At 37.5% G+C, this 24,875-nt stretch overlaps 2 protein-coding genes across 4 annotated transcripts in view; both read left to right on the top strand.

Annotated features, from left to right (window-relative positions):
- Positions 1-11,999, top strand: part of AK7 (adenylate kinase 7) — a gene marked incomplete at both ends in the record, with an annotated part of 28,552 nt that extends 16,553 nt beyond the window's left edge. The window contains 6 exons of the mRNA XM_084208690.1: positions 1,687-1,815; positions 2,820-2,897; positions 3,556-3,753; positions 7,777-7,997; positions 10,095-10,253; positions 11,949-11,999. Of these exons, the coding sequence (XP_084064816.1) occupies positions 1,687-1,815; positions 2,820-2,897; positions 3,556-3,753; positions 7,777-7,997; positions 10,095-10,253; positions 11,949-11,999 (836 nt within the window). The remainder of the gene's footprint in view (positions 1-1,686; positions 1,816-2,819; positions 2,898-3,555; positions 3,754-7,776; positions 7,998-10,094; positions 10,254-11,948) is intronic.
- A 1,634-nt stretch (positions 12,000-13,633) lies between these two features.
- Positions 13,634-24,875, top strand: part of PAPOLA (poly(A) polymerase alpha) — a 43,680-nt gene continuing 32,438 nt past the window's right edge. For all 3 annotated transcript variants that reach the window (XM_084208214.1, XM_084208213.1, XM_084208212.1), the window contains exons 1-4: positions 13,634-13,899; positions 22,278-22,448; positions 23,071-23,137; positions 24,447-24,528. In XM_084208214.1, coding sequence (XP_084064340.1) covers positions 13,892-13,899; positions 22,278-22,448; positions 23,071-23,137; positions 24,447-24,528 — 328 coding nt within the window. In that variant the 5' untranslated portion in view covers positions 13,634-13,891. The remainder of the gene's footprint in view (positions 13,900-22,277; positions 22,449-23,070; positions 23,138-24,446; positions 24,529-24,875) is intronic.

Genomic DNA, 24,875 nt, shown 5'->3' with positions numbered 1-24,875 from the left:
GCTCCAGCACGGATCCCCCCGTGGTCACAAGTCCAGGCAGCAAACCTGCTCTAGAGTGGGCTCCTCTCTCCATGGGTCTGCAGGTCCTGCCAGGAGCCTGCTCCAGTGTGGGCTTGCCATGGGGTCCCAGCTGTCTTTTGGATATCCACCTGCTCCTGAGTGGGCCTCCCCCATGGGCTGTAGGTGGATCTCAGCTCTCCCCCGGATCTCCATGGGCTGCATGGTGACAGCCTGCTCACCATGGGCTGCACCACAGCCTGCAGGTGGATCTTTGCTTTGGCACCTGCAGCACCTCCTCCCCTAGTTCTTCACTGACCTTGGTGTCTGCAGAGATGTTTCTCTCACATATTCTCCCTTCTGTCTTCCTTGGCAACATTTTATTTCTGCACAATGACTTTTTCCCTACATAGATATTTTGTCACAGAGGCATTACTACCATCCCTGATTGGCTTAAATTTGGTCAGCAGCAGATCCATTTTGGAGCCATCTGGCATTGGCTTTGTTGGACATGGGGGAAGCTTCTACCAGCTTCTCAGAGAAGCCACTTCTGTAAGTCCCCTGGCTAACAAAACCTGTCCACACAAACCCAATGCAACGATACACCTTGTATATAATAAAGTGACATATTTTTCAAATATTTTGGCTCCTCTTTAATCATAGCACTTTCATCTTTCTACTTCAGAATTTTTTAATAATGCCGTGTTTTCTTCTATAACATAAAGTAAAAAGCTGGTGAAATATACCTTTGTCAAACTAGCAAAAATAAAAGTATTTTAGTAAAAACATGTGCATGCTAATATGAAATTCTGGGGGTTATTAAGAACCTCATGCATCATTAGAAAGTAAATACTGCTTACGGAAGCCTGAAAAGAATTTTTAAAAGATTGAAAAAAGGTTCCTTGCTGAAAAGTATTAGTAACCATCTGTATATTAATAATGCCATGTTGTTTTGGTCTTAGTGTTTAACATTTTCCATGTCGTATAAAGTGATCCCCCTTAAAAATCTATGAGATCTATGGCAGCCTCTCTTCTTCTGCATGCTTCAATGTATTGTTTAAAATAACAATGTATTTTAAAATAGTTACATACTTTTATGATTAGAATGGTTTATAAAAATCTAAGACTTTTAATAGCCAAAGAAAAATAAAGTAGGAAAGCAGAGTTAATGTTTACAAAAGGACAAAATATCAGGTCAAACCTGACTTTCCTCCTACATATTTTCTCAACAATGTAGGACAGGTAAATAAATGAATTCATATCACAACCTGTCTGAAAATGAAACTTGTAGAACCTACCTCATGTCTTTTTTGGAAGACTATCTTTAAGTCTTACTGTAAAATGAAAATAGAAAATTATTGCTTTCTCGTGACTTTTTTCTCTAAGTATTTCTTTACTGCCTCTATTAAAATCTTATTGTAGCATTCAAAATAAAACTACCTTCATGTTTAGATCATTAAGGACTAATGTTTATATCCTTGTAAACACAAAGGTAATTTTCTTTTATAGCTACACTTTAATATTCCATAGATTGCTGATAATGCATAATATACAAATAGTAACTCAAAATATTTAACTTTTTAGGGTCTAAGTAGAAGAAACATGGAATAACATGTATTAAACATTAGTAAAATAATTTCAGATCTCTTGTTTCTATGAACTAGCATCTATTAACCTTCTTTGTCTTAGGCAGTCTAGGTAATGAGTATCTCATTCAAGTTATGAAGGACAAGCTCATGTCCATGCCTTGTAGGAATCAGGGATATGTTTTAGATGGCTTCCCAGAGACCTATGAAGAGGCAATGGAACTTTTTAAAGGTGTGTACTGCTTGATTTGGTTCTGTTGCTGCTTTTGTTTTTAATGCTGCTGATGCTGTCATTATCATTATTGTTCTCAGAGCCATACTACTTGAGTGCATCAGCACTGTAATGACTGCAGTGCAAGACACAAAACCAAGTTTTGTGATGTGTGATTATTAGAATGTAAGAAGGACTGTAATGAACCTTTTTTAATTTATGCACAAGATAATTTTTAGACTATCATTCCTGGTAATGTAAAAAGTAAATACACAAGCATGGAGGATGCTTTCTTGTCCAGTGTTGGTCTACTCCACTTAAGCAAGCTCTATAATGTTTAAGGGCTACTGAATGAGGGGATTCAGCCAGTGCACCAGCACATATTTTGTGAGCAAAATTACAGTGTGTTCATTTGGTAAGCTACTGTAGATATACACATTTCAAATTGTGAGCAAGCACTCTCCATACATTTAAACTAAGAATCATCTTCATGTTTAAATTACAGCTGAGGTTTGAAGGTACAGAAAAACAGTCTTGTTCAGTTTAGTATGCTGTTCTGCAAATGGTCATGCTCAGCTGGTACGCTACAGGCAGTTTTACTGACTATTCATAACAGCAGACCCTTAGTGGCAAAAAGCATTTTAAACATAGAATTGTAAAATATTTCTACTCAGTGTTCTGAGCCTTGTCTGTATTTTTTTGCAGAATAATTTATTGGGCAGGAGGTGAGGCCAAAGATAAGACAGCAGTTTTAAAATTGGACATATTTAAAAATTGTGTGTGCATGTAGATACATCTGTGGTATAGGTAAACAACTACTAGTGTCCCAAGGTACAATTCTGTGGTGCCTGGCAACATGAATTCCTTACTGAATTCTCTAAACTGCTGTCAAGTTAGATTAATTTCCAATTATTAGTATAATTTGGATATTGGCAAACCTGTGTTTTACTTGGCACATTTTTAGCAAATAAAGTGATATTGTTGCTTCAAATGAAAATGTCAGTAATTTCTTACTTTTGTTTTAGTAGATGATGATGAAGGAGAAGAAGACGAGGAACAAGCAGTAGGCAAAGTGCCTAAATTTAATCAAATAATCATACCTGGTAAGTTTGATAATTTCTTTTTAAATAAACTGAGGAGTTTTATTTTCTAATTAAATAAACTGATGAAAAATTGCTGCCACCAACAAGAAGCCTAAAATATCACTCCATCTGTCCCTATTTAATTTCACTTTAAAAAAATCTATTTCATGCAATGCTGCTGCCCTCATCTTTAAAAGTGAACAATTAATAATAGAATCATTTCGGTTGGAAAAGACCACTAAGAGCATCAAGTCACACCCTAAACCCAGTGCTTCCAAGTCCACCACTAAGCCATATCCTTAAGTGCCACATCTCTTTATCTCTCAAATACTCTAGGGATGGTGACTCAATCACTTCTTCAGACAGCCTGTTACAATGCTTGGCCACCTTTCTGTTGAAGAACTTTTTCTGAATTAAAAGGAATGGTTTGGTTCAATTTCTGGGTTGTTTGTTTGTGGTTTTTTTGTGAAAGTGCCACCAACTGTTGGCTGATAACAACAGTAGTGGCTGTCTTGTTTTGATTACAGCAGCTTAATGGAATAAAAATGTAATGCATTGGTTATGCTGAGAATTAAAATAGAGTGGATTTAATCTATGTAGAAATTGCTTTATCCTGCTGTTTTTGCTTGATTCCTTTGGAAATTTTGTATATATTCAAACAATATTTTCTTCTTCACAGAATTTATTTTTTCTTTGATGGCACCTGATGAATTCCTTATAAACAGAATAATACAACTGCCAGAGACTGAAGTTGCTGGAACTCATTATACCGAGGAACAGTTCCTGGAAATTCTGAAACGTTTCCGCAAGATAAATACTGATGACGTGACAGTTCTCAATTATTTTGATGAACTTGAAATACATCCTCAGTTTATTGGTAAGGAATAATAAAATTAGAAGATATCACATGAATAAAAAATTTTTGTTCTTACAAATTTAACACTTGCAAAAATCAAATAGTAAGTATCCATATATAAATAATATTTTGATTAACATTGCAGAATACATATACAACAAGCATTTAATTATACACCTACAAGAATGTTCTTTTACTGTTAACCTGTTTGTAAAATTTGAGGTGTTAGTTGTTCATTTTTGTAATCTTAATTATTAAAATAATTTTGTGACTTAGGTTACAGATCTCTGTACTGGCATCCTTTCAGATAGGTGTAAGAGTACATTTTCATGGACATAAACATTATGGTTCCTTATCTTTTTTTTTCTTTAGACTTATCCTCTGATGCTATTGTTGTCCTCAAAAATTGGATTTGTTACCTGGCAGGCAACAAGCTAATAATTACACCCTAAAGAGAGGCACTGATTGTTTATTTCAGAGCTGTGCTAACCTCTGTGCTTGGTGGTACTCCCCTAAATCAAACACCCCTACTATCTTACCCCTAAACTTTTCACTATTTATACATTTTACCAAACAAGAGGATTAGTGTTTATTGGCTACATATTACATAATTCTCTTATTAATTATTATTCTATCTTCTATTGGATAATTATTCTCTTACTTCCCATGCTCAATGTTTCTCTTTTTTGGATCAGTGGGTTTTTTGTGTTGGTGGTCCTTAAATATGTGGTCGTGATTTCCTCACTGCTGGCATTAACTTTTACCCAGCTGGAGCTGATTTCAGCACAATTTCTGAGTTGGCTTTATTAGTTTCTTCCTTGGGTGGTTCTGCCAGATGTGCTTATGGCCTGTAAATGCTGCACTCTTTGTGTCCACTATCAGTGGTACATCCTTCTTCCCGAGCTTTGTTAATGGCCCATTGGTCTGAGATCATTGAGTCTTGTTCAGGCCTACACCTTAACAAGGTAATTCGACAACAAGTAACTTGTTTTTCTAACACCTGGATGTCATTTAGAGCTTGCTGTCTGTTTCATGGTTTAAATCTTCCTTCTTGTTGATCAAGCTTGAAAGTATGCAAAAATGAAACATCAAAGTACATAATTTCTTAAAAAAATTTTTACATTTTCCACATTTTGCAATACCATGACAATATGTGGGTAATCTGTAAATTAAGAAGCATTTTAGAAAATTACTAGAAATCAAAAGTGGAAGGCTGAGACTGAATCTGTTTTGCACTATACTTGTATGTGAGAAAATTTGTGTTCTCTACGTATATCTAGAAAATTGTGATCACTGGGAAATCTTGAGAAGATAATTCTAATGTGATCATTCATGCCAGTGAGATCAGTGTGACAGCATTGTAAAGAAAAGGTGGGTTTTAGAGGAAAGGAAACAAAGAAGGGGGAGATCTCTGCAGCTAAAATCAAACTGCTGATATTTGGAATGTCTATTTGAGATGAATTATGAAAAGTTAATTGTTCAACCCCCTTAGCCACAACTGATTTTCCAAGATTTTTATTTCTTGTCAGTCATGGAGATAATTTTGAAAATAATAAGATGTAAGTGTTGTTAGGAAGTGTAGTAGTCGGAAAAAATAGTGAGTTAGTGTAATTATTTTAGAATTGAGGAAATTCTACCGTGAACAGTTAATGTATGAAATGGCAAATATTAAGGTCTGGTGTCACCAATTGGTCATATTCTTAGCTTATACACTTCTAGATATGCAAGTAGAGGCACTGTCAAAGAATTATGCCTCAAGATTATTCTTCAACTGTAGCCCATCCCAAATACAGAAACTCACATGCCTACTGATTTTAGCTATTGCAGTATCACAACTGTGATGTTCCAGATGGTTTTCACATTGGGTGTATAGCATTGATTCTCACATTCAAATGAGCATCATCTTAATGTCCTATTTGTCTCAGAAGTGTCTCCTTACCCATGTTCACATTCCTGGTTGTTACCCATGGAAGCATGCAGGCGTGTTGCTTCTGCTGTAAAATGTTAGGAACAGATTACAAAGATAACCACTGAGGATACTTCAGCTCAGCCAATACCCCTCCATTCTAGTTGATGTTCAAGCTGGATTTTCAGGTGCATAGAATTAAGTAGCAATGGATTTTATCAGAGACCTAACTGCTTGCTCAGTTATATTCCAAAGAAGGGGTTAAAAATCATGCCTGTGATTTGTTAAATATTGTTTCAAAATATTAAAAGTTTTCTTCTACCTTAAATTTAAAAAATTGTAACATATGGTTTTATGTATCATTTTTATGATAATTATTTTTTCTGAGTCGGAAATATGATTAGTACAAAGGAGTGGGCTTCAAGATTCTGGAAACTCAACTTTGCTTTGATGACTCACTATATGAAGACTGCAAGTTGGTTATCTTGTGTCTTGTTTTTCTCATTTGCAAACTGGGAATGGTGACAGGCATGTTAGATTTTATACAAAAAGGCATGTTAAAGTTACAGCAGCAATTCCTTTGAAGACCTTAATTTATGAACTCCTTCTCCAGTGATCTTTCCTCTCAGCTAGCATCAGTTCTAACTTCATTTCTCATTTAAATGGAATTAGTTTTTAAGGGTAAATGTAGTTAATTCTGAATTAAATATACATTGTTCATAACATACAAATGTTCATAATATACAATATACATTGTTCAAAATATAATGAAATAAAATGAACATTGTAGTCTTCTGTGGTCATCTAAGGAAAAAATGCAGTCTTTGAGACCTCATATTCAACATTGGAACCATTCTTAGCAATACTTTAAATGACAAGAAAAATTATTTTCATTGTGATTTGTATAACCAGGTGCAGCTAAAATGATGGGCTGCTTGCCATAGCAAATGTATTGCTTTAATCTGGAATACTTTGGGAATGTAATTCCTCATTTTTTTAAAGAAGAAGCTGTAAAATAAGGTTTATCACATAGAATTATGTTAGTTCCCCCCTCAATTCATGCTCAGAATTTGGATTTGAGGTCCAAGTCACAAACAATTTAACTCTTGGAAAAATGGTATTAGTATTTGAGAGTCTGATTCTGCCTGAATTGGTGATTAGAAAGAACTGTAAAAAATGCTTTGCCAATGACTTTCAAAATAACTTCCTAAAGAACTGTGGAGCAGGGGCTACTAGATTTTCATCTAAATTCTGTATTATGATTCTTCTTTTTCTCTTCATCTGCATGCTCTCCTAACCCACTTCTGTGCTTTTACATCTTCCATTTCCTGACCCTGAACAAGCCCTTTACTCAGTATTCTCTACCTCAAACGTCCACTTTTCCTCTTTTCCATGTACATTCCTGTACTGTTTCTGGCTCCCCACACTGAATGCATACAGAAACTAGAGAGCCCTGGAGAAAGTCCTCATTCTTCTTTTTTTCTTCTTTTTTTTTTTTTCTTCTTTCTTGTTAAGTTTATTGTGCAAGTAACTTCCAGCAATTAAAAGTGGAGAAGGAATAAAATGAAAGAGAAGGTCTTGTTCAGTCCTTGTGCTCCTACATGAAGCTACAAATCTGTTTTGTAAATATAACACAGTAAGAGATCAATTAGAGAAAGGTCTGTGTATTTGTAAATCTGTATGAGTGAATACACTGGAGTTTGTGCCACATGCTAACAACCATTGTGTAGCATTCAGGGGGGAGAGAAGGACAAAACTGATGGTTTTGTGCATCTGGATAAGTTGACATAAGACTGGTTCCAGGAATATCTCTGAGAGATGGTAGTTGACCTCATTTTTGGGTTTCAAAACCTGGGCAAGCTGCAATTGTTAAACAATAGTTGTAAAATTTATTTTAGTATGTTTCTTCCTTACATCAGCTTAAAAGGCAAAGTATTTTAGGTGAAACTGGTAAAGAAAATCAGATTTGGAAAACTTCATTCTATGTAACAAAAAATTGACATTTTTAAGACATTGAAAACAACATCTTTTACTTGAAGATTCAAACAACATGAACACAATATATTTTTAGGTCTTGCATAATCCTTGAGGATAGTTGACAAAAGCTTGAAATGGTGCTCTCTTGTATTATTTAAAAGATATAGCTGTATATGAAGATTATGAAAACAGACTTACTGTATCAAAGATCATCAAGGAAGTTGGAGAACCTCGGAATTATGGTTTGTCAGAGGAAGAAAAGGAGGCTCTGGAACGCCAGGCAGCTGAGGAACGCCTCACCAAAGAAACTCAAGAAAAAGCTGAACAAGAGCTTAAAGAAGATAAGGAAAGGAAAGAAAGAATGGAGAGATGGGAAGAGTGGGTAGGTTAATACATATTTTTGGGAAAACATTATTATTTATGTGTTTTAGATGACTTCAAGTAATCTGTTATGTAAATACACTTGGGAAATGTAGTACAAATTCTCTTGTTCCTTATATCCTACTTTAGGTTTGGGTTAGGCTATCTCCTAACAGCACATTTTAAAGCCCATCTTACAGAATATAATGCCTTTTTTATTACAGACATAGCATTTTTTTGCATTTTGGTATCAACATGTCTTTAAAATACTTTCATGGTACTCTTGTTGCTGCTGTGCTGTAGCTCTTCTATTCTACCATTTTAAAATACCTACTAAAATCAATGGAGTTTTTCCTTACCAAGTCGAACAGGACTTTTGCATTTTGCTCAGTTTACCTCTAAGCGCCTAGTTCTTAATTATCAAACTAGATTTTTAGCTCAACACTGACCCAGTCTTCCAGCCTACATTGCAGAAAGGTTTCTGAGCCTGCAAGAACGTGTGTAAGAGCTGAGTACTCAGCTCAGCTACAGGATGAAGTCTGAAGGATGGTTTTTGTTTGCTAATAATCTAATAAGTACTTGGTATTTAGGCTAGCTGACCCCAGAAGACTTGCACGGGATACTTTTTCCTTATTTACCTTTCCACATCCAAGGACAATTTAGTTAAATGACCTGAAATTTGTACTGTAAGAATGTTTCTGTTCACACCCAAAGTCAGGCCTTTCACCAGAAGACAAGTCTATTGTCTTCTTTTAGAGCTATTTAAAAACAAACTGATCCTTCCACAGAGAAGTCCTTTTCTTAATATTTGAATGCCCATACACATCTATGGGGTAATAATATGCTGAAATTACTGACATTTAAAGAAGCAATTACATTCCTCTGATGTTGGCTCGTATATAAGGGTTTTCTAATCTCTGATTATTTACAGCTTTATTCAACATTATACAGCATTTTGTACCCTGTAAAATTCCTAAGAATAGCTAACACATTTTAGCTAGATTCAATCCATGCAATCTACCTTTAAAAGTGGAAAGTGCATTAATCAAAGCTGAAGTAGGTGTTAAATAAAACGTGTGTTTAAGGTTATCCTTTAAAATAGGCAGATGATTAGATCTAAGCAACTGTTCATTTGCCCTTGACACTGTAGATTAGCTGCTGTCTCCAGTAGTGGCCAAAGACCACTTGCAAGATTTATTCAATAGCACTCCTGGATTGAGTGAATGAGGTAAAAATTGGTGTGTTGGTTTTATCTGAATATTGCTTTTGTGTTATCCCCAGAGTATAGAAAAGCAGTCTTCAGAGTATCATCTGTTTGCTGTATCTCTATATGACTCAGGCTAGTGATGAATAAAATGAATGAAGAGAGGACAATGAAAATGAGTTGGAGTAATTGTCTGGCTGAAGCTGCTGCAAGTATGCATGCTACTAAGCGCTATTGAATGGAAGGAAGAAAAGCTTGCAGCAGTTTCATTCCCTCATCCTTCTTACTTTTTGAGTGTAAAAATAGAATTTGATTTAACCTGAATTCAGAAATAAATTTAGCTGGTGGAAACAGATGTATTTCACTGTGGTTTTAGTGTATTTGACTCTCAAGCCCCTCAAAAATATCAACAAAAATACAAATAAAACAAATCAAGGGAACCAAAGAGAAACGAACCCAACATAATTAACAAATTAAAAATTTAGAAAGCCAGGACTCTCTACTGAGTAAAAATATTCTCCTTCCCTCCTGTTAAAATAAGCCTCAAGAAACCACCTGTGTTTTGCAATAGCACTAATTTTTGTAGTGATACAGTGTATTTCAACCATTTTGCCAAATACCTTATGGAAACAGGACCACTGGAAGACTTGAGAATAAACCTCCTTTTAGGTGTTAAAGAAAAAAAAAAATTTAGTGAGGAAATTATGTTAGTCTTTATTATGTTCAATTCTTTGTCCTCAGTATGTTGTGTGCTCTGAATTTAATAAGCAGTTAATAACTTTTACTGTCAACTTGTTCTTTAAAGTTCTGTCCACAGCTTCTAACACTATTTTTTCTTTCTAGGCCAGCACTATTATTTAGCCACATGTTATTTGATGGCTTTTATAAACATTTTTTTTTCTTTATTAATTGTAGAATAAACAGCTGGAGGAAGTGAAAAAACAGGAACAAGAGCTATTGGAGGCCCAGTCTGTTCCACTACGAAACTATTTAATGAAGAATGTCATGCCAACACTTATGCAAGGGATAAATGAATGTTGTAGGATCAGGCCAGATGATCCAGTCAATTTTCTGGTAAGGTGATTATGTTTTGTTTCTTAAATATTTTTGACTACTCATATAGGCCCAAAGAATCTCTATTAATGAAAGGACGTAAATTTCCTCCCCACTTTCAGGTTAGTAACTAATTAATGATTAGAATCTGCAATTATGGTGACCAGCAATTATAGTGAAAATTAAAACCCAGAAATTATTCCTTATGGGATCAGTTGATACTGTGTATCAAGGGAAGGATCCCGTGTAGTTAAACAATAATAGGACAAAATCACTACCAGAATCTGTTTCCCCTTGGTATGTGCACTCTGCACATCTTATCTACCCTGACAATTCTGCTGTGCCATAGAGGACTATAAGTTAGAGAACTTTTTTACATTAGGCTTTCATTTCCACTTGATTGATTTGTGCCAATGAACCTATTATGATATCTGATAGCTGGAGTTAGGCGCCTCAAAGGAGGGTCCAGAAACAAAGAAATCCCTGGGCAATTACACCCTGACAATCTAGACTTCCCATCCCTCACAGGACATCCCTCATGGGACCAAGAGCTCAATGAGGCTCTGAGATCTGGTTGACCTTCATTGGTTTGCTGTTTGTTACCAGGATTTGTTTAAGGGTCACCTCCACACCCTCTTAGGTCGGTTTCAGTGGGCTTTTGGTTGGTTCTGGTTGTTACAATAATGTGGTTGTTACGGTTCATATACCATGATCTATGGGCTGTCTATGCCAGCTATTAATTTTTAAGTAATGTTTAAGCTGCAGCTTTGTCTATTCTATTATTAATGTTCAGATTGTTAGTGCCAGGTTTCACTGTAATGTTGACTTAAAAACATAACCATATGGTTCAGATAAAGTTCAACCTGCAGCCTAAAAATTCTAGCTATTTATGCCTAATTTCAAATGATTTTAAATTTCTAACTCTTCAGAAAGCAGGACATCACTGTCCCCCCGCTACCCCCACCCCCCTGGCACAACTGAACACATTGTCATAATGATAAATGCAAGCTCTTTGTTAATTCCCTTCACAATACACACATAAATAAAGGAGAAAATCCTGTAGGACATTCACAGACTAATTCCAGTTGCAAATGACCTCAGGACAGTATCCAGCTCAACTTTGGTCTGCAAGCAGGGTCAGATCATTGCATTCAGACAGGAATCCAGGTGCTGTAACGTTATTGATGTGCTGCTGTTCTGCCTGCACGCCCTAACCAAGCTGAAACAGAGGATTTTGTTAAACCAAGCAAGTGAAAGCAATGTGTTACAATCCAACTTCAGGCACTAAGGAATGTTTTTTTTTTGCCTACTGATGAGTGACAGCTACCTGGAGCTGTAGGAGTATGAGATCTTCCCTCATAACTGCATAACTTTTAAAGATCAGGATCAGTGGGTCCAGGAACCAGATTCTAGGGTACTCCCTAGGCCTTTCCTTGGAGTGACAAGTACTGTTATAAATGGCTCACTTCCTTCACTTGCCCACGATAGAAACAGCAACTGCTATGAAGAGGGTGAGTGAGGTCAGTGGCATTTTGGATAGTATTTGTGAGAAAGAGATTTCTCTGACATAGAGACATTTTCTGCCATAAGTTATATTTAATATATTCTGCAGTTTTGTTTAAAGCAATGTTATCCACTATATCTTTGTTATTTTGCATATATTTTGAAGTTGGAGATGTGAAAAGAATTGTAATTTTGAAACTCTTCTGTTTATAGGCAGAATATCTCTTCAAGAACAGTCCTGATATCAACTGGAATAAACGTTAAATCCTAGCAGCAACAGGAATTTTGAAACAAAAAGGGAGAAAATCCCTAATACATTTTAGATTAAAAAATACTTAGTTTCTGAGGTTATTTGTTTTTAAGCTTACTATGCAATCTTAATTTTTATTTATCACACTTTATTACTATTTTGTACTGGATTTTTAATCCTCTTCTACAACATTTCTATTAATGATTGACACATCTGTATATTATTTTCCTAAACCTTAATGACTGTAGGCAGCTAGCCTGAGAAAAACTTTCATTAAAAAAAGAAAAGTATTTCTACTGAAAAAGGAAATAAATAGAAGCAGCAAACTCTCTTATTTCCCCTCCCAGTTACCAAGAGGCAAAAAGTCACACAATACAGTCTTCTTGTGCGGCTCTGAAGACTTACTGGTAAACAGGTTCCCAGCATGGGTATGTGATAAAACCTGTGTTTTACTTTGGTATGAAACACATGGCTGTAGAACTTACTTAATAATCTTCAGCATTCAACACTAGATAGATATTTTTTAGAGATTCTTAAAGAATCTAGAGTTTCCAGCATATGGCTGTCCTTCTCAATTTTGCTGACTTCATCCAGCTGTCACAGGAACCGTATCTGTGCTGACTGAGCTGGAAGTGATTGCATACTTGGTGTAAATATAGGATTTTTTCAAAACAGAAGGCAAGGACCCTTTGTGTAAAAGGAGGGGGGAAAAGTGGAAGAGCTGAAAGAATAGTGAGATAGAAACATCTGACAGCTATATTGTCTGTAACTTTGAGTATCAGAATTTTAGACATGGGAACGCCCAATGTTTTTATTCAGATATCTTAGTGTTTTTGTAAAGTATCTTATATAATCTGTTTTCATAGTTACACAGAGAAGTTGGGAATAGAATTCAGAACCATCATCTCCTACTCTAAAGAAACCCGTATTTTTGTGATATATACGTTCTATATGGTGTCAGCCAAAGTCACCATATGTCCTGTGAGATAACTGAAGATTAAATAATCGGTAGCTTTTGACACTTTTTTAAATTGAAAGTGCTATTCTTCAGAATAAAGATGAAACCTGGGCACTTAAAAAGGAGGGTAAACAAGGTTTTCTGTAGAGTTGCTGTAATACATCGACTTTTCTAAGAATAAAGTTTTGAGCTAATCTATAAAGAGTACGACTTTTTTTTTTTTTAATATTCTGAAAGTTTATTCAGGTTACTCCAGGCAGATGTTTCAAGAACAACTCTTAGGAAAGGATCCGTTTGCTTTGCGCAGGGCACGAATGCTCAGTGAGCCCGACGCGGGGTAGCCAAAGCCACGCACGGGGCTGCCTTTGAACGAGCCCGTTCCGAGCCCGGACCGCCGGGAGGGCTCCCGGAGGCTCTGGGGTGCCGGGGCCAGTGCCAGCCCCGCCGAGCCGAGCCCGGCCCGTCCCGCCCGGCCCCGCGCACGCGCCGCCCCGCGGCCGTTGGCGCTTTGTTTTCAAACCTCGGCCGGCGCCGCTGCCGCCGCCGCCGCGACTACATTCCCCAGCGTGCCCCGCGGCCCCGCCTCCCTCTGCGCACGCGCGGCCGGGCGAGCGTGCGCGCCGTGCGGGGGAGTCCGCCGCGCTGCGTCAGGCCCCCCCCGCCCCGGGACGTTGCTGTGGTAGCGTCCGGGCGCCATGTTAGAAGGCCGGAGGGGAAGAGGCGAGTGAAGCGGCGGCGGCGGCCGGGCCCGGCACAGCCGCTCCCTCCGCTCCCGGGGCCTGGCCCCGGCCCGTGCCATGGTCGCGGCTCCCGCCGCTCCGCGGGACGAGTGACCGGTCCTCAGGCGGCAGCGGTGGGTGAGGAGGAAGAAGAGGAGGAAGAAGGGGACGACGCGGCGGCGGTGGTGGCGGCGGCGGCGGAGGCGGAGGAGGAGGGGCCGGAGAGACGATGCCGTTGTAAGTGCGGGAGCTCGCGGGGCGCGCTCGGGGCTCGCGTTGTGCCGGCCCCGGCCTGGCGCTCCCCACATGCCCGGGCCCTTCCTGCCGGGGCTCGGGCCCTTCCCCCCTCGCGGTCCCCTCGGCCCGGGCGCTTCCGCTGCCGCAGTGTGCGGCCCTGGCGCTGCTGCCCGCGCCGCCGGAGCTCCACGCTTTCTCGCCCCCATCGTGTGAGCCCCGGAGGTGATAGTGATATGGCTTTTGCCTTGTCGCCGCCTTTGCGATCTCGCAGCGGCAACCTGCGGGACGGGGGGGACGCGTGCGGCGGCCTCCGCTCCTTGCTGCTGGGTCAGGGCGCACGAAGGGGCGAGACCCGCGTGTTTGTCCCTCCCTCGCCCTGGCCGCTAAGGGGGAAGCGCTTTTCCCCCCTGCCCCGGCGAAGTCTCTCCCGCTGTGGCCACGCGGGCAGTTTTTTCTCGTTCTGGGGCAGGAAATCCTGGGCCGCTGGTTCCAGGGGGCTCCCCGAGCCCGGCGTGCTGCCCTTGGAACCCCCCGCTCCTGGCGGCTCCGGGCAGCGCCCCCGGCCGGCAGACGGGCCCGTGCGTCCCTCCCGCCCGCCGCCGGGGAGCCGGGCCGCTTGTGCACTGGACGTGCCGTGCCGTGACCCTGCTGGCAGTCAGGAATAACGAAGTGTGACCTTATTCATCCCAGTTTGTTCCTTGATTTTTTTTTTTTTTTTACCCCACCTCTGGCATTTTTTTCGCTTCCTTTTTTTTTTTTTCCTCTCCCTCATAGCTGACGTTTTTACGAATTCTGATTGAGACGACAAAGCTTGCAGCTCCTCAGTTCTGAAGTTCATAATCTTAGTATTTATTATATTATAGAGATCGAGGGAAACAGTGATGTATAGGTTATCGAGTGAGTTTTCAGAATAAGGCATGTTTATCTATTTTTGTTTGTTTTTTTTGTTTGTGTGGTTGTTTTGGTTTTTTTTTTTTTTGGTTGAAGAAGAAATAGAAAGAATTTGTGATTCTACACTCTTTTTCTCACTGTTATAATTTGGGATTATTCACTGTGGTTAAAAATATGTCAACATTTAAGTGGCACATAGCCAGGGTTTTCTGTTGTAGTTGTTAATTCAGTCTGAAGTACTGCAAAGTTAGTCATGGGGTAGATGACATGATAGAAATTTATCTGAGAGGGTTTATGGCGGGGAAAGAACCAGTGGGTGAATGCAGGAAGGAACATGGTTATGCTGAGTAGGTTCTAATGGTTGTATAACGAAGCGCCAATGTCTTTATAGATAAGTTTTGCACATGTTAATTATGGCAGTGAAAAGTTACCAGAAGTCAGCTTTTGAAGTTGGTTAGGCTTTTCAGCCTCAGGAAAATGGGAGGGTATTTATTCCACTTGCTTTCATTCTTAGCTTATTGTGTTGTGACTACATAAATTCCAAAGGCTGAGTAACAACATGTAAAAGTTTGGGTTACTTTTATGTGTTGTAATAACAGCCATCTTCAACTTTGAAAATTTTGGAATGATTTGCTAATTTCTCTTGATGTAGGTGTCTATGATAACTAGAAACACTTAAATAACAGTATATAGTTACAGTGGCACCAATTTATTTCTATTTTCAGTGTAAACATTACTTGGCAACTTAACTAGTATAAGAGATTTATTGTAGTTGGCAAAAATGAACCTTTTTCAGTTTATGCATTTGTTCTGTCATTTTTATGTTTGACATTGTTGACTTGGTATCATCAAGTCAAGACTTTACAGTGAGTATTATAATGCCAGTAAGTAGAAATGCTGGTAATGCTAATTCTTGAGTTTGTGAAGTGATACCTCTGACTTTAGAGAAAAGAAAGAGACGGCTTGGGAAGATTTTTCCTCTGTAATTCTTTCCAGACAGTTGATTCTGTCTTCTGGATGATAATCTTTTTGAGTGAAAGTGGAACGACCATATGTTACTGCCAAACTTTCATGGTGCCAAAATGTTATTTTTTCTTTCTATTGTTTTTTTTTTTTTTTTTTTTTAAATTTCTTTTGGTTTTGGCCTGACTTTTCAATATGTTGTTCAAACTTCGTTTTCAGCCCTAGTGTTTACAACTGACAGGCCCTGTCAAAACTGATTTCTTATGCAACCAGAGGTTGTCATTATTCTTGACTTGGAGTTCCGGGTTCTCCAGAGTTCACCAGTACACCAGTGTTGATATTGCACTTATTAGCAGTATGATACAGAAGTATAAAACCAATCAGGTTCTTCCTGTACGTGGTATATCAGTAATAACACTGTTGATGCTGATATGTGGCATTTATAGAAGCCTTCAGTATTTTTTAAAGTATTAAAATTTATCCTAGAAACTTTTGTGACTTTTTGTTAAAATTCTCATGTAGGAAGTGCTACCAGCTGTATAAAGAAGAAGTCTTTAACAAAAAAGTTGATTAGCAACAAGGATGACTATTTCCCCTGTCATAAAGAGAGATTTTACTGCCCGGTTAGTTATAGAATGGTCCTGTGCATTATCTGAAACATAAGATACCCGGGAAGAATGAACTCCCTAAGCTGTTCCTGTGTTTTGGTTGGATCTGGGGCTTATACAGAAAGGCTTCTAACTCAGTGAAGCAGGAGCTATGTTTATGAGAGTGATGATTTAGTCTTTTCATGTAACCTGGGGCTTTCTAATCCTCCAAATAGAGAAAACATGAATCTCTTTCTCAGTAAGCTACTGAATGTCTGTGTTTGCTGAATTCATGGCAAAACACTTTTGAAATGTTTTGTTTTATTCTGTAAACAGAAGTGGAAAAGTGCTTTGAGTCATATACATGAGCATTTAAAAGTGCCATAAGATCTAAAAATTTAAAGTATTTTTAGTATTGGTAACCTCTATATTAGAGTTTTGAAATGTCATTAAGAGTTATTCTTTCCAGTGGACAGTCAAGCTGATTCTCACTTCTGAAGTAAAGAATTTTTCATTTTTGATTTCACTCGACTTTGCTGTAGACATAGATAAAGTCACTGTTTTCTTCACTTTTCTTTGGACTGTCAGCTTACATGCCAGAAATACAGCACTGTATTTAAAATGCCTTGTGCTGACTGGGAATGGATAAATAGTGTGTGTGTTTCTGAGCAGAGGGAGTTGAGAATTTTATAGGCTGTTAGGAAAGAAATTAAATTATTCTTAACTTGGCAGAGCAATGGACTAACTTTAGAGGAATAGTTGCCTTAACATAAAGTGATAGCTTTCTTAATTGAGAAGCAATTAATATAAACATTTGTGCTGAGGATTATATGCAAGGATATATGGTTTTGCAGTAGCTTTCAGTCTTCCAGTATCACTCTAAAAAAGGACTGAGTTTATACCTGTTAATGTAAAGGTACTGCACAGAACTTGGAAACCTGGTTATTTTGGGCTGAGCAGATTTCACCACTGAGACAAATTAATCTCTTAACAGTGAAGTGCTTTGCGAGATTCCTAGTTCTTAGTTTATAGTCCCTGTTACCTTTTGATTCAGCCTTATGGAATTTCTTAAATTGCTCTTGAGTTTTTTGTCTCCCATATAGCAATAAAAATAGTTTTTGGTTCAACTGCTGCCTGTACAGTCCATTAGCACTTTCTTTTCTGTAAACTTGAGAAACTTCTCCTTCAACTGTGTTAGTAAGACTATTGTGGATGGGTTTTGGTTTGCACATGTTGCCTTTCCTATTCTTCTGCGTGAACAGAAGAGCCAGAGAGCTCAGGAGAGTGTCCAAGGTTAGCAGAATGTGTATGAATGACCTTCCTTTTGCCATAGGTGAGCCTCTTCTCTACCCCTGTTGCCTGCAATTGCTCCAGTGCCTTTGCTCAAATCAGTGTTTGTTTTGGACACCTCAGACTGACAGTTGAAGACATGATTCATGGCCTGAGTGGTCCAGTGATATTCTGCTAGATATTGAAACTTTTATTCAAGAGGGACAGCTGTATTGTCTTAACCATTTGAAACATATGCTCCCCAGTAACTGATTTGCACAGACTTCGTTGGTGTTTCCTGCCTAGAGTTTTGAAACTTCGTGTGGAGTGATGGCGTTAGCTGGAATCCTCACTCTCAATTACCAGTCACTCATTGCTGAAGGAAATATAAAAAGAAGGAAAACCCCTCAATGGATGGCTCTGAATCTGGATACAGTGGAGCTTGAGCTCCATGAATTTAGCTCCAGCTAAATCCATCTGGTTAACCAGATGGTGGGATGACCAGTATTGTTTCAGGAATCTGACTTGGGTGTCTTACATCAGCAAATGAAGAGGAATACATTTTGCTGAGCTGATCAGTAGAGGCAAATAGAGAAGTGAGGATAATCACTGAGAATTCTTAAGTTTTGTATTTTGTCTTAGTATCTGGATGAGTTTGAAATTTAGGGGGATTTAAATTGTTATGATTTGTTCAGTATTATGCCATGTATTTTTAATATTTCAGTTGTTTGTGTTGTCTTTTCTTTTTGTGATGTTTCCTAAATTTCAGGAGCATGATATTTAGATAGTGTTGTGCTGACGGCAACAGTATTTTGTTTGTGATAAGAAATGTAAAATCTTAACAAAAATAGCACTAAAAATAGTACTATTAGAATGGATGTGGAATACAGGGAGAAAAGAACAAGTGTTTAGAAAGACAGGTTGTCTTGTGGGCGTAGAAAGCACATCTGAAAAAGTTCAAGACAGGATTGCTGATTTTTCTGAGGATGGAGAAAGGTTCTAGTGTTGTAAAAGCAAACAATAGTACAAAACTTGGAATTATTATCCAAGTCTTTGTTATATATGGGACATTGTTACATAGGTATAGCTGTATTTGTGCTATGTTCAGTTTAAATGGATGTGTTCAGGCTATTTTGAAGATCACCTGATCTTCAAATGATGGGCTGTAATCCCTCCTCTACCTTAGAACAGCATTTAGTCATTTCCATGTGAAGGAGTTTAGAGGTGTATGCTCTGGAAACTGTAAAGCTTCTTACAAGCTTTATTTGGGGTTTTTTTTCTTCCACTTCTGCCCTCTGTTTAAAATGGGTTTTAGCAGTGACCATATAGCCAAGGTTGGTTCTTTTAGTTTGGTAGTTACTGGTAACAGTATAAAAAGATACTGCCTACCGAAACTTGAAATTCTGAGGAAAAAGTTTGGCTGCACAACCTTCAGTTTAACACAGACTAGATTGTCTGTGTTTTTATGTGGGGAAGAAGGACACGTACGTCTCTCGCGGATTAAATTAATATTTGAATATGAAATACAGAATCATAATATTCTAGAATAAATCCACTGAAGCTGTTGCCCAGCTTGCCGTGGTAGATTGTTAGTATAAGTTCTTCAAAAGTTCAGATTAAACCAGAGCCACAACAATAGCATGTTAAATTTAACTCTACATCATTTTCTGTGACTTTATTTTGTATTTGTGCAATTGACAGATAGCTCATGGTCATCTCAGAGTGATAGAATGATCTTCATGTTTATATGTGGTTGACAAGAAACAAACCCAAAAGCCTCAAACTGTATCTTAATTTTCTTTGTGATCCTAAAAAGAAAAGCTTAGCGGTTTTTTTGTTTGGTTGGTTTATTTAGTTTGGTATTTTGATTTGTTTTTCCTTTTTTATTAAAACACAAAACCAAACAATAAACACAAAAAAAAAAAAAAACAAAACAAAAATCCCACAACTCAACAAGCCCTAGACATGTTTTCAGGTGTGTCAGACCCAGATGATCTCTCAAATCTGTCTCTGCTGTTGTCAAGAGTGAGTAGCTGAGATGGAACTTCAGTTGTTGTTTAATACTCTGCTTTTTTGTTAATGTGTAACTTTAGCGAGTACCAGAAGTGACATGCCATCAAGGTATTGACTCCCCAGCCGGGCTAATCTCTAATTCTTTTGGATAGAAGGTTAGCACTGCTACTTGAATGGCTTTTCACCTTTCTCTTGGAATAAAATTGGTAGCTTGGGCTCTTCTCTGGACGTGTCACAAGTAAGAGGTAGAATGTCCATATGCCCATATGTGACTAGGGGAAGATATTGGAGTGTGAGTATGATCTCCATGGAAGGTAGGAGGCAGGGAGAGGATATACCTTTACTTGCTTATATTAACTTTCACGCTGCCTTTTAAATTACTACATGAACAGAATAAGTGACTTTATTCTGTCCATTATTAAGTTTAACAAACTTTCTTTCCATACCATTTTTTCTTGAATTTTCCAAAGGAATTTTTTTCATATTCTTTGTTGTGTTACAGAAGACTTAGACTTGAGTTAACTTAGCAGGTGTAAACAGCAGAGCTTCAATTTAAATGTTTTTATCTGGAAATTACCTATGTTCTCTTCAGTGTTAATGTATGTTAACGGCCTTCTGCAGCTGTAAAATCTTGAAGGTGGCTGCGCTGAGAATTGTTACACACTAAGCCAGTCAAAGGGTTCTTATTAACTCCTGAATGCTCAAAAATAGGTGGAACACTTGTGTTGGGGAGGTCCAGTGCTGTTGATAGCATCGTTATTTCATTATTATAAAAGTAAATGTAAGAAGTGTAGCCGCCTTTATGTAACAGTTCCCAGAGATGTATATCTGGTGATCGATGTAATTGGCTGTTTGAAGCTGTTGTTTTAGTAGCAGTTTCAAAGCTTGTTTGTGCCCTGTGGCCATGCTCTGGTGGTCCTGTAGGGGTTGGAGGAACACTAGTTGAAGTCACTGCAGTGTGGTGTTTGGAAGGCAGAGCTGCACATTGCACTGCCAGGGCTGTGTGCAAACCAGACTAGGGAAGAGAGCTGATGTTTTACTGGAGTTTTTGTACTGTATTTTAGAGACAATATAAAGGATTATGTTTTAGTTGTTAGTTCTTGAATTTGTGAATCATGGCCCTTACAAGTAGGGGGAATATAGAGGCCTCAGTCAGCATTGCTGACTTCAAAAATTAGCTCAGCAGAATCTGGTCTTGTGTGATATTGAGTCTTTTTTGAAATCTAGTTAACAGCATCTGCCAGGCTATGTTTTGCCAGCCCTTTTAATGAAGTCTAATACCTGCTGAATTGGATTCAGTTTCTTGCTATGAATGGGTGAAAATTAGAGTTAGACCATCAGGAAATTGTTACACAAAGCTAAAATATTGATTGTTTTGTATTACTGCTTTAAAAAAACTGCAAAAGTAAACTGAAAAATCTTAAATTAAAAAGCATAAACTTTTTGTTCCCAATTAAAGTTGGCAAAAGGGGAGAAAATGTAGTTCAAACAACTTGCTTTGTGGTATAAGTTAAAGTATTCAAAGGATGTTTATATTTTGACATATTTTGTTTCCTGGCTGCCTTTTTTAGAGGCATTTAAGTGGCTGAAGCTACTATTTGTATTGACATTCCTAAAGGGTTTTTTTTGCAGATAAGAAAGTTTTAGAAGGAGCAAAAAGTTTTAGGTGTTTCCTTTGTCCTTAATTTGAATTACTGTAATTCATCTGAACAGCTTTTTTTAAAAAAATGTTTTCATTGACACCTAAAGTCCCAGGAGGTATATGATTTATTCAGCTCCTACCAGGTTCTTTATTAGTTGATTAAAACCTCCTAGCTGAAGGATAAAGTATAAAATAATTTTCCCAGACACTGCCCCAGTTCCCAGAATTACTTGACTGTTAATTTTTTTAAATGTACACTTTTTAATATATTTTTCCTGATGTGCCTTTTTTTTTTTCTGCTGATGAGCAAAGGGACAGATGTGCTTAACCTTGCATTGTGACTAAATTCTTGATTGCAAACAAATTATAGTACTTGGAATTGTTATTAAATGTGTTTAACTTGTGGAAAACTATATAGTGTTCTGTGGATTCTTGTCAATTTTTAATTTAGGGGTTTTTTTTTAAATAGTCTATATGGAAATGAGGAATGAAATCTTGAGACAATGACAAATAATGGAAGTAAAATTGAAGTATTGCTTTAGTTTCTCCTCATGTTAATAGGTAGCTAACCTTGTGAAAATATTTCTCGTTTAGTATGATAGAAGTAGTATATAATAGGTGTAAACAAGCAGGACTGATATTACAGCAGTATACCAAGGAATTTTATGCCTGCTAAGAGTGGGATTTCAGCTTGACTTTTTGACGTGAAAGGTTCTCTTTACTTTAGGCTTTATGAAAGTGAAGGAACCCAAACTGATACAGCTTTTGCTCTAGTAGAATGAAAAAAAAAATAAAGGGGGAAAAAAATGAATGCATATTAAGAGTAGGTGAAAGGTATCTGTGTTGGTGTCCTTAGCAGGATGGATTTAACAGTCTGATTTGGGATGAAAATGCTCACACTAGGCTTAACTTTTTTTTTTTCTTAGTATGTATCTCTTGTCTACTCTGATGAGAAAAAATAAATTTCTTTTGTGTTGTTTCTGTCAGTAACTTTATCTAATTGCCTTTATTAGTCCCGTTACAACCCAGGGATCACAAACACAGCAACTACAGAAGCATTATGGCATTACCTCACCCATCAGTTTAGCTGCCCCCAAGGAGTTTGACTGCATGCTTACCCAGAAATTAATCGAAACCCTAAAACCTTATGGTGTGTTTGAAGAAGAAGAGGAGCTGCAACGCAGGTGAGTGAACACTCAATTTTGTGTCCTGTCATGAGGTTCATGTTTACTGTTGAAGACTAAGTGTGTGTGTGTTTGTGTTCTTTCAAATGGTTTTTTAAAGGCTTGTGGAATTGTAAGCCTAATTTTTCTCAATTAAGAGTAATACCTCAAAACACAGAGAGGAATTAAAATGCCCTTTACATTTAAGGGCCTGGTTTGCATTTTTTCCCCTTCATCACTACTTCATTGTAATGGGCCTTATATTTTTTTTTTCCTTATTAAGCTTTCTTGAGGTTTTCTTTTTCCTCTCTCAGTACTGCTTGTCACTGTTCTTTTAGATGCATGGCTTACTCAAATATAAGTTTTATTTTGCAAGTAAGTTGAATTCATGTGTATATGCCTTGCATGCTTTCATTTTTTTGGAGCTTAAATCTCTTGAATGTTTCTAAGGGGTGAAAAATAGTGGGAATGTTGTAGGAGTAACTTACTTTCAGTATATATGTATATATAACAGGATCTCTAATTAGATCTGTAATGTTACTCAAGTTGACTTACTGTGTAATAATGATCGCATTATAATGATAAAAAATTGTGCTAGTTTTGTCTAAGTTTGTAACCTGTTATTCTGCTGTTTTATTGATAGGATTCTAATTTTGGGAAAATTAAATAACTTGGTAAAGGAATGGATACGAGAAATCAGTGAAAGCAAGGTATGGATGTACTTTACATGGGGTTGCCAATATTGTGTTTTTAAGAGTGCTATAGGAAGATTATTCCTGTACTAAATGGGATGAACCTTAGATTTGGGGATCAAAACAGATACCATCCTTGTGTAGTTTCTTTTGTTTACATGCAGCATTGCCCATTCATAGTAGAACCTTGTCAAAGAAAGAAACTGATAGATGTAACTTGACTTTTTCTCAAAATTCTTGCATGTAGTACTGTACTGATCACAGGCTTAGAGTATTTGCCTTTGTGAAACAGTGCTTGATCTTAAAATGAACTTCCCGCATCTTTGTGATCTGTGGTCTTTTTCTTTAATATTGTTCCTGTAATGTTACTTTAGTACACTGATAATGCTGATACTGTTTTTGCCAGGTTATAGGAATCACTGCTCTCGCACATATTTTTTGAATGGTTATAGACTTGTGTGATTATAGAAGTTTTTTTTAGGAGGAAACACCTGATTTTTTTTTAAGCTGTCTTGCTTTTTGTGTATTCGGGATTGTATGTTTTCTGTACACTTTCTTTATGCAATGAGAATTTATACATGAACAAGATTATGGGCAGGGACAGCCCTGCTATGTGTATCTTGGTCCTTGAAAAGAAAGTAGTGAGAATATCATGACCCATGTAAGATTGAAAGCTGCTTAAGTTAATATCATATACATTGCAAAATAGAAGTTTTGATTTATTTTGTCTTCCTCTGTGTAAGCAAACATTCATGTAGGGTTTCAGGTTGTAGCATTGCATCCTGTTATGAAAGGATAGCCCTCTTTGCCCACACTACTGTGGATTCAAAAGCTTTTTAAAGACTAGGAATTTAGTAGATGTACCTAAAAAATTTAAACATAAAATAAATGCTTTTCCTAACCCCAAATTTTTATTCAAAGGCTGTGGTACAAGTGTCTCTGAAAGTAATGTGATAAACACTGATAGAGTAGGCTGTGTTTTGAGTTGCTCTAAATTGGAATCCATCATCTATTTCTGTGTCTGTCTAAAATGCCTGAGTGGTAAGCAAAATGTTTGGTCTCTCTAATATTATAAAGCTGTTGCACCTGAAGTGTAGAATTGGTGCAGCAATTACCAGGTTTGAGGTGGTAATGTGTAATGTAGTTGAAATGTTATAAATGGTCCAAGTGGCAAAGGTACCTCAGTCTTTTCTGTAAATACTGAGATGATTTCAGTAGTTCAACAGCATAATTTTTGTGCAATGTTTTTCCTCTTGTTTGAAAATAAATGGTTTGTGTTGTTGTTAGTTGTTAAGGTAAAATAATCTTTTTTTTTTCCTCCGTTTAGAATCTTCCGCAATCGGTAATAGAAAACGTTGGAGGAAAAATTTTTACATTTGGATCGTATAGATTAGGGGTTCATACGAAAGGTAACGTTTCTGTTTGTGATAAAAATGTGTTTGAGTTAATGATTGATCTTGCTGTATTTTGAGGTGGTGTTAGATTTCTTAAATTTTTTTGTTAGCCATCTCTAGTCTTCATTCTAAATAAAAGAAATATATTCCTATATTATGATTTCTTCATGGATTGAGAAACAGAAAAAAGTTGAAAATTATTTAAAGACAGAGGAAGTTTTATACTTAAATTTTCAGGTTTTGTTCTTTGAAAATTACAAGTGTTCCACACTTGAAGCAAGAGTGTATGCATGTGTTCTGTATGTTTAGTGGCCAGGAATTATTTTTCATTTGGTTTGACTTAATGTTTCAAAAAACCACCA

This window comes from Fringilla coelebs (genome assembly GCF_963513975.1).
Source record: "Fringilla coelebs genome assembly, chromosome: 6".
Classification (NCBI taxonomy): domain Eukaryota; kingdom Metazoa; phylum Chordata; class Aves; order Passeriformes; family Fringillidae; genus Fringilla; species Fringilla coelebs.
This window is presented reverse-complemented; position numbering and strand designations above follow the sequence as displayed.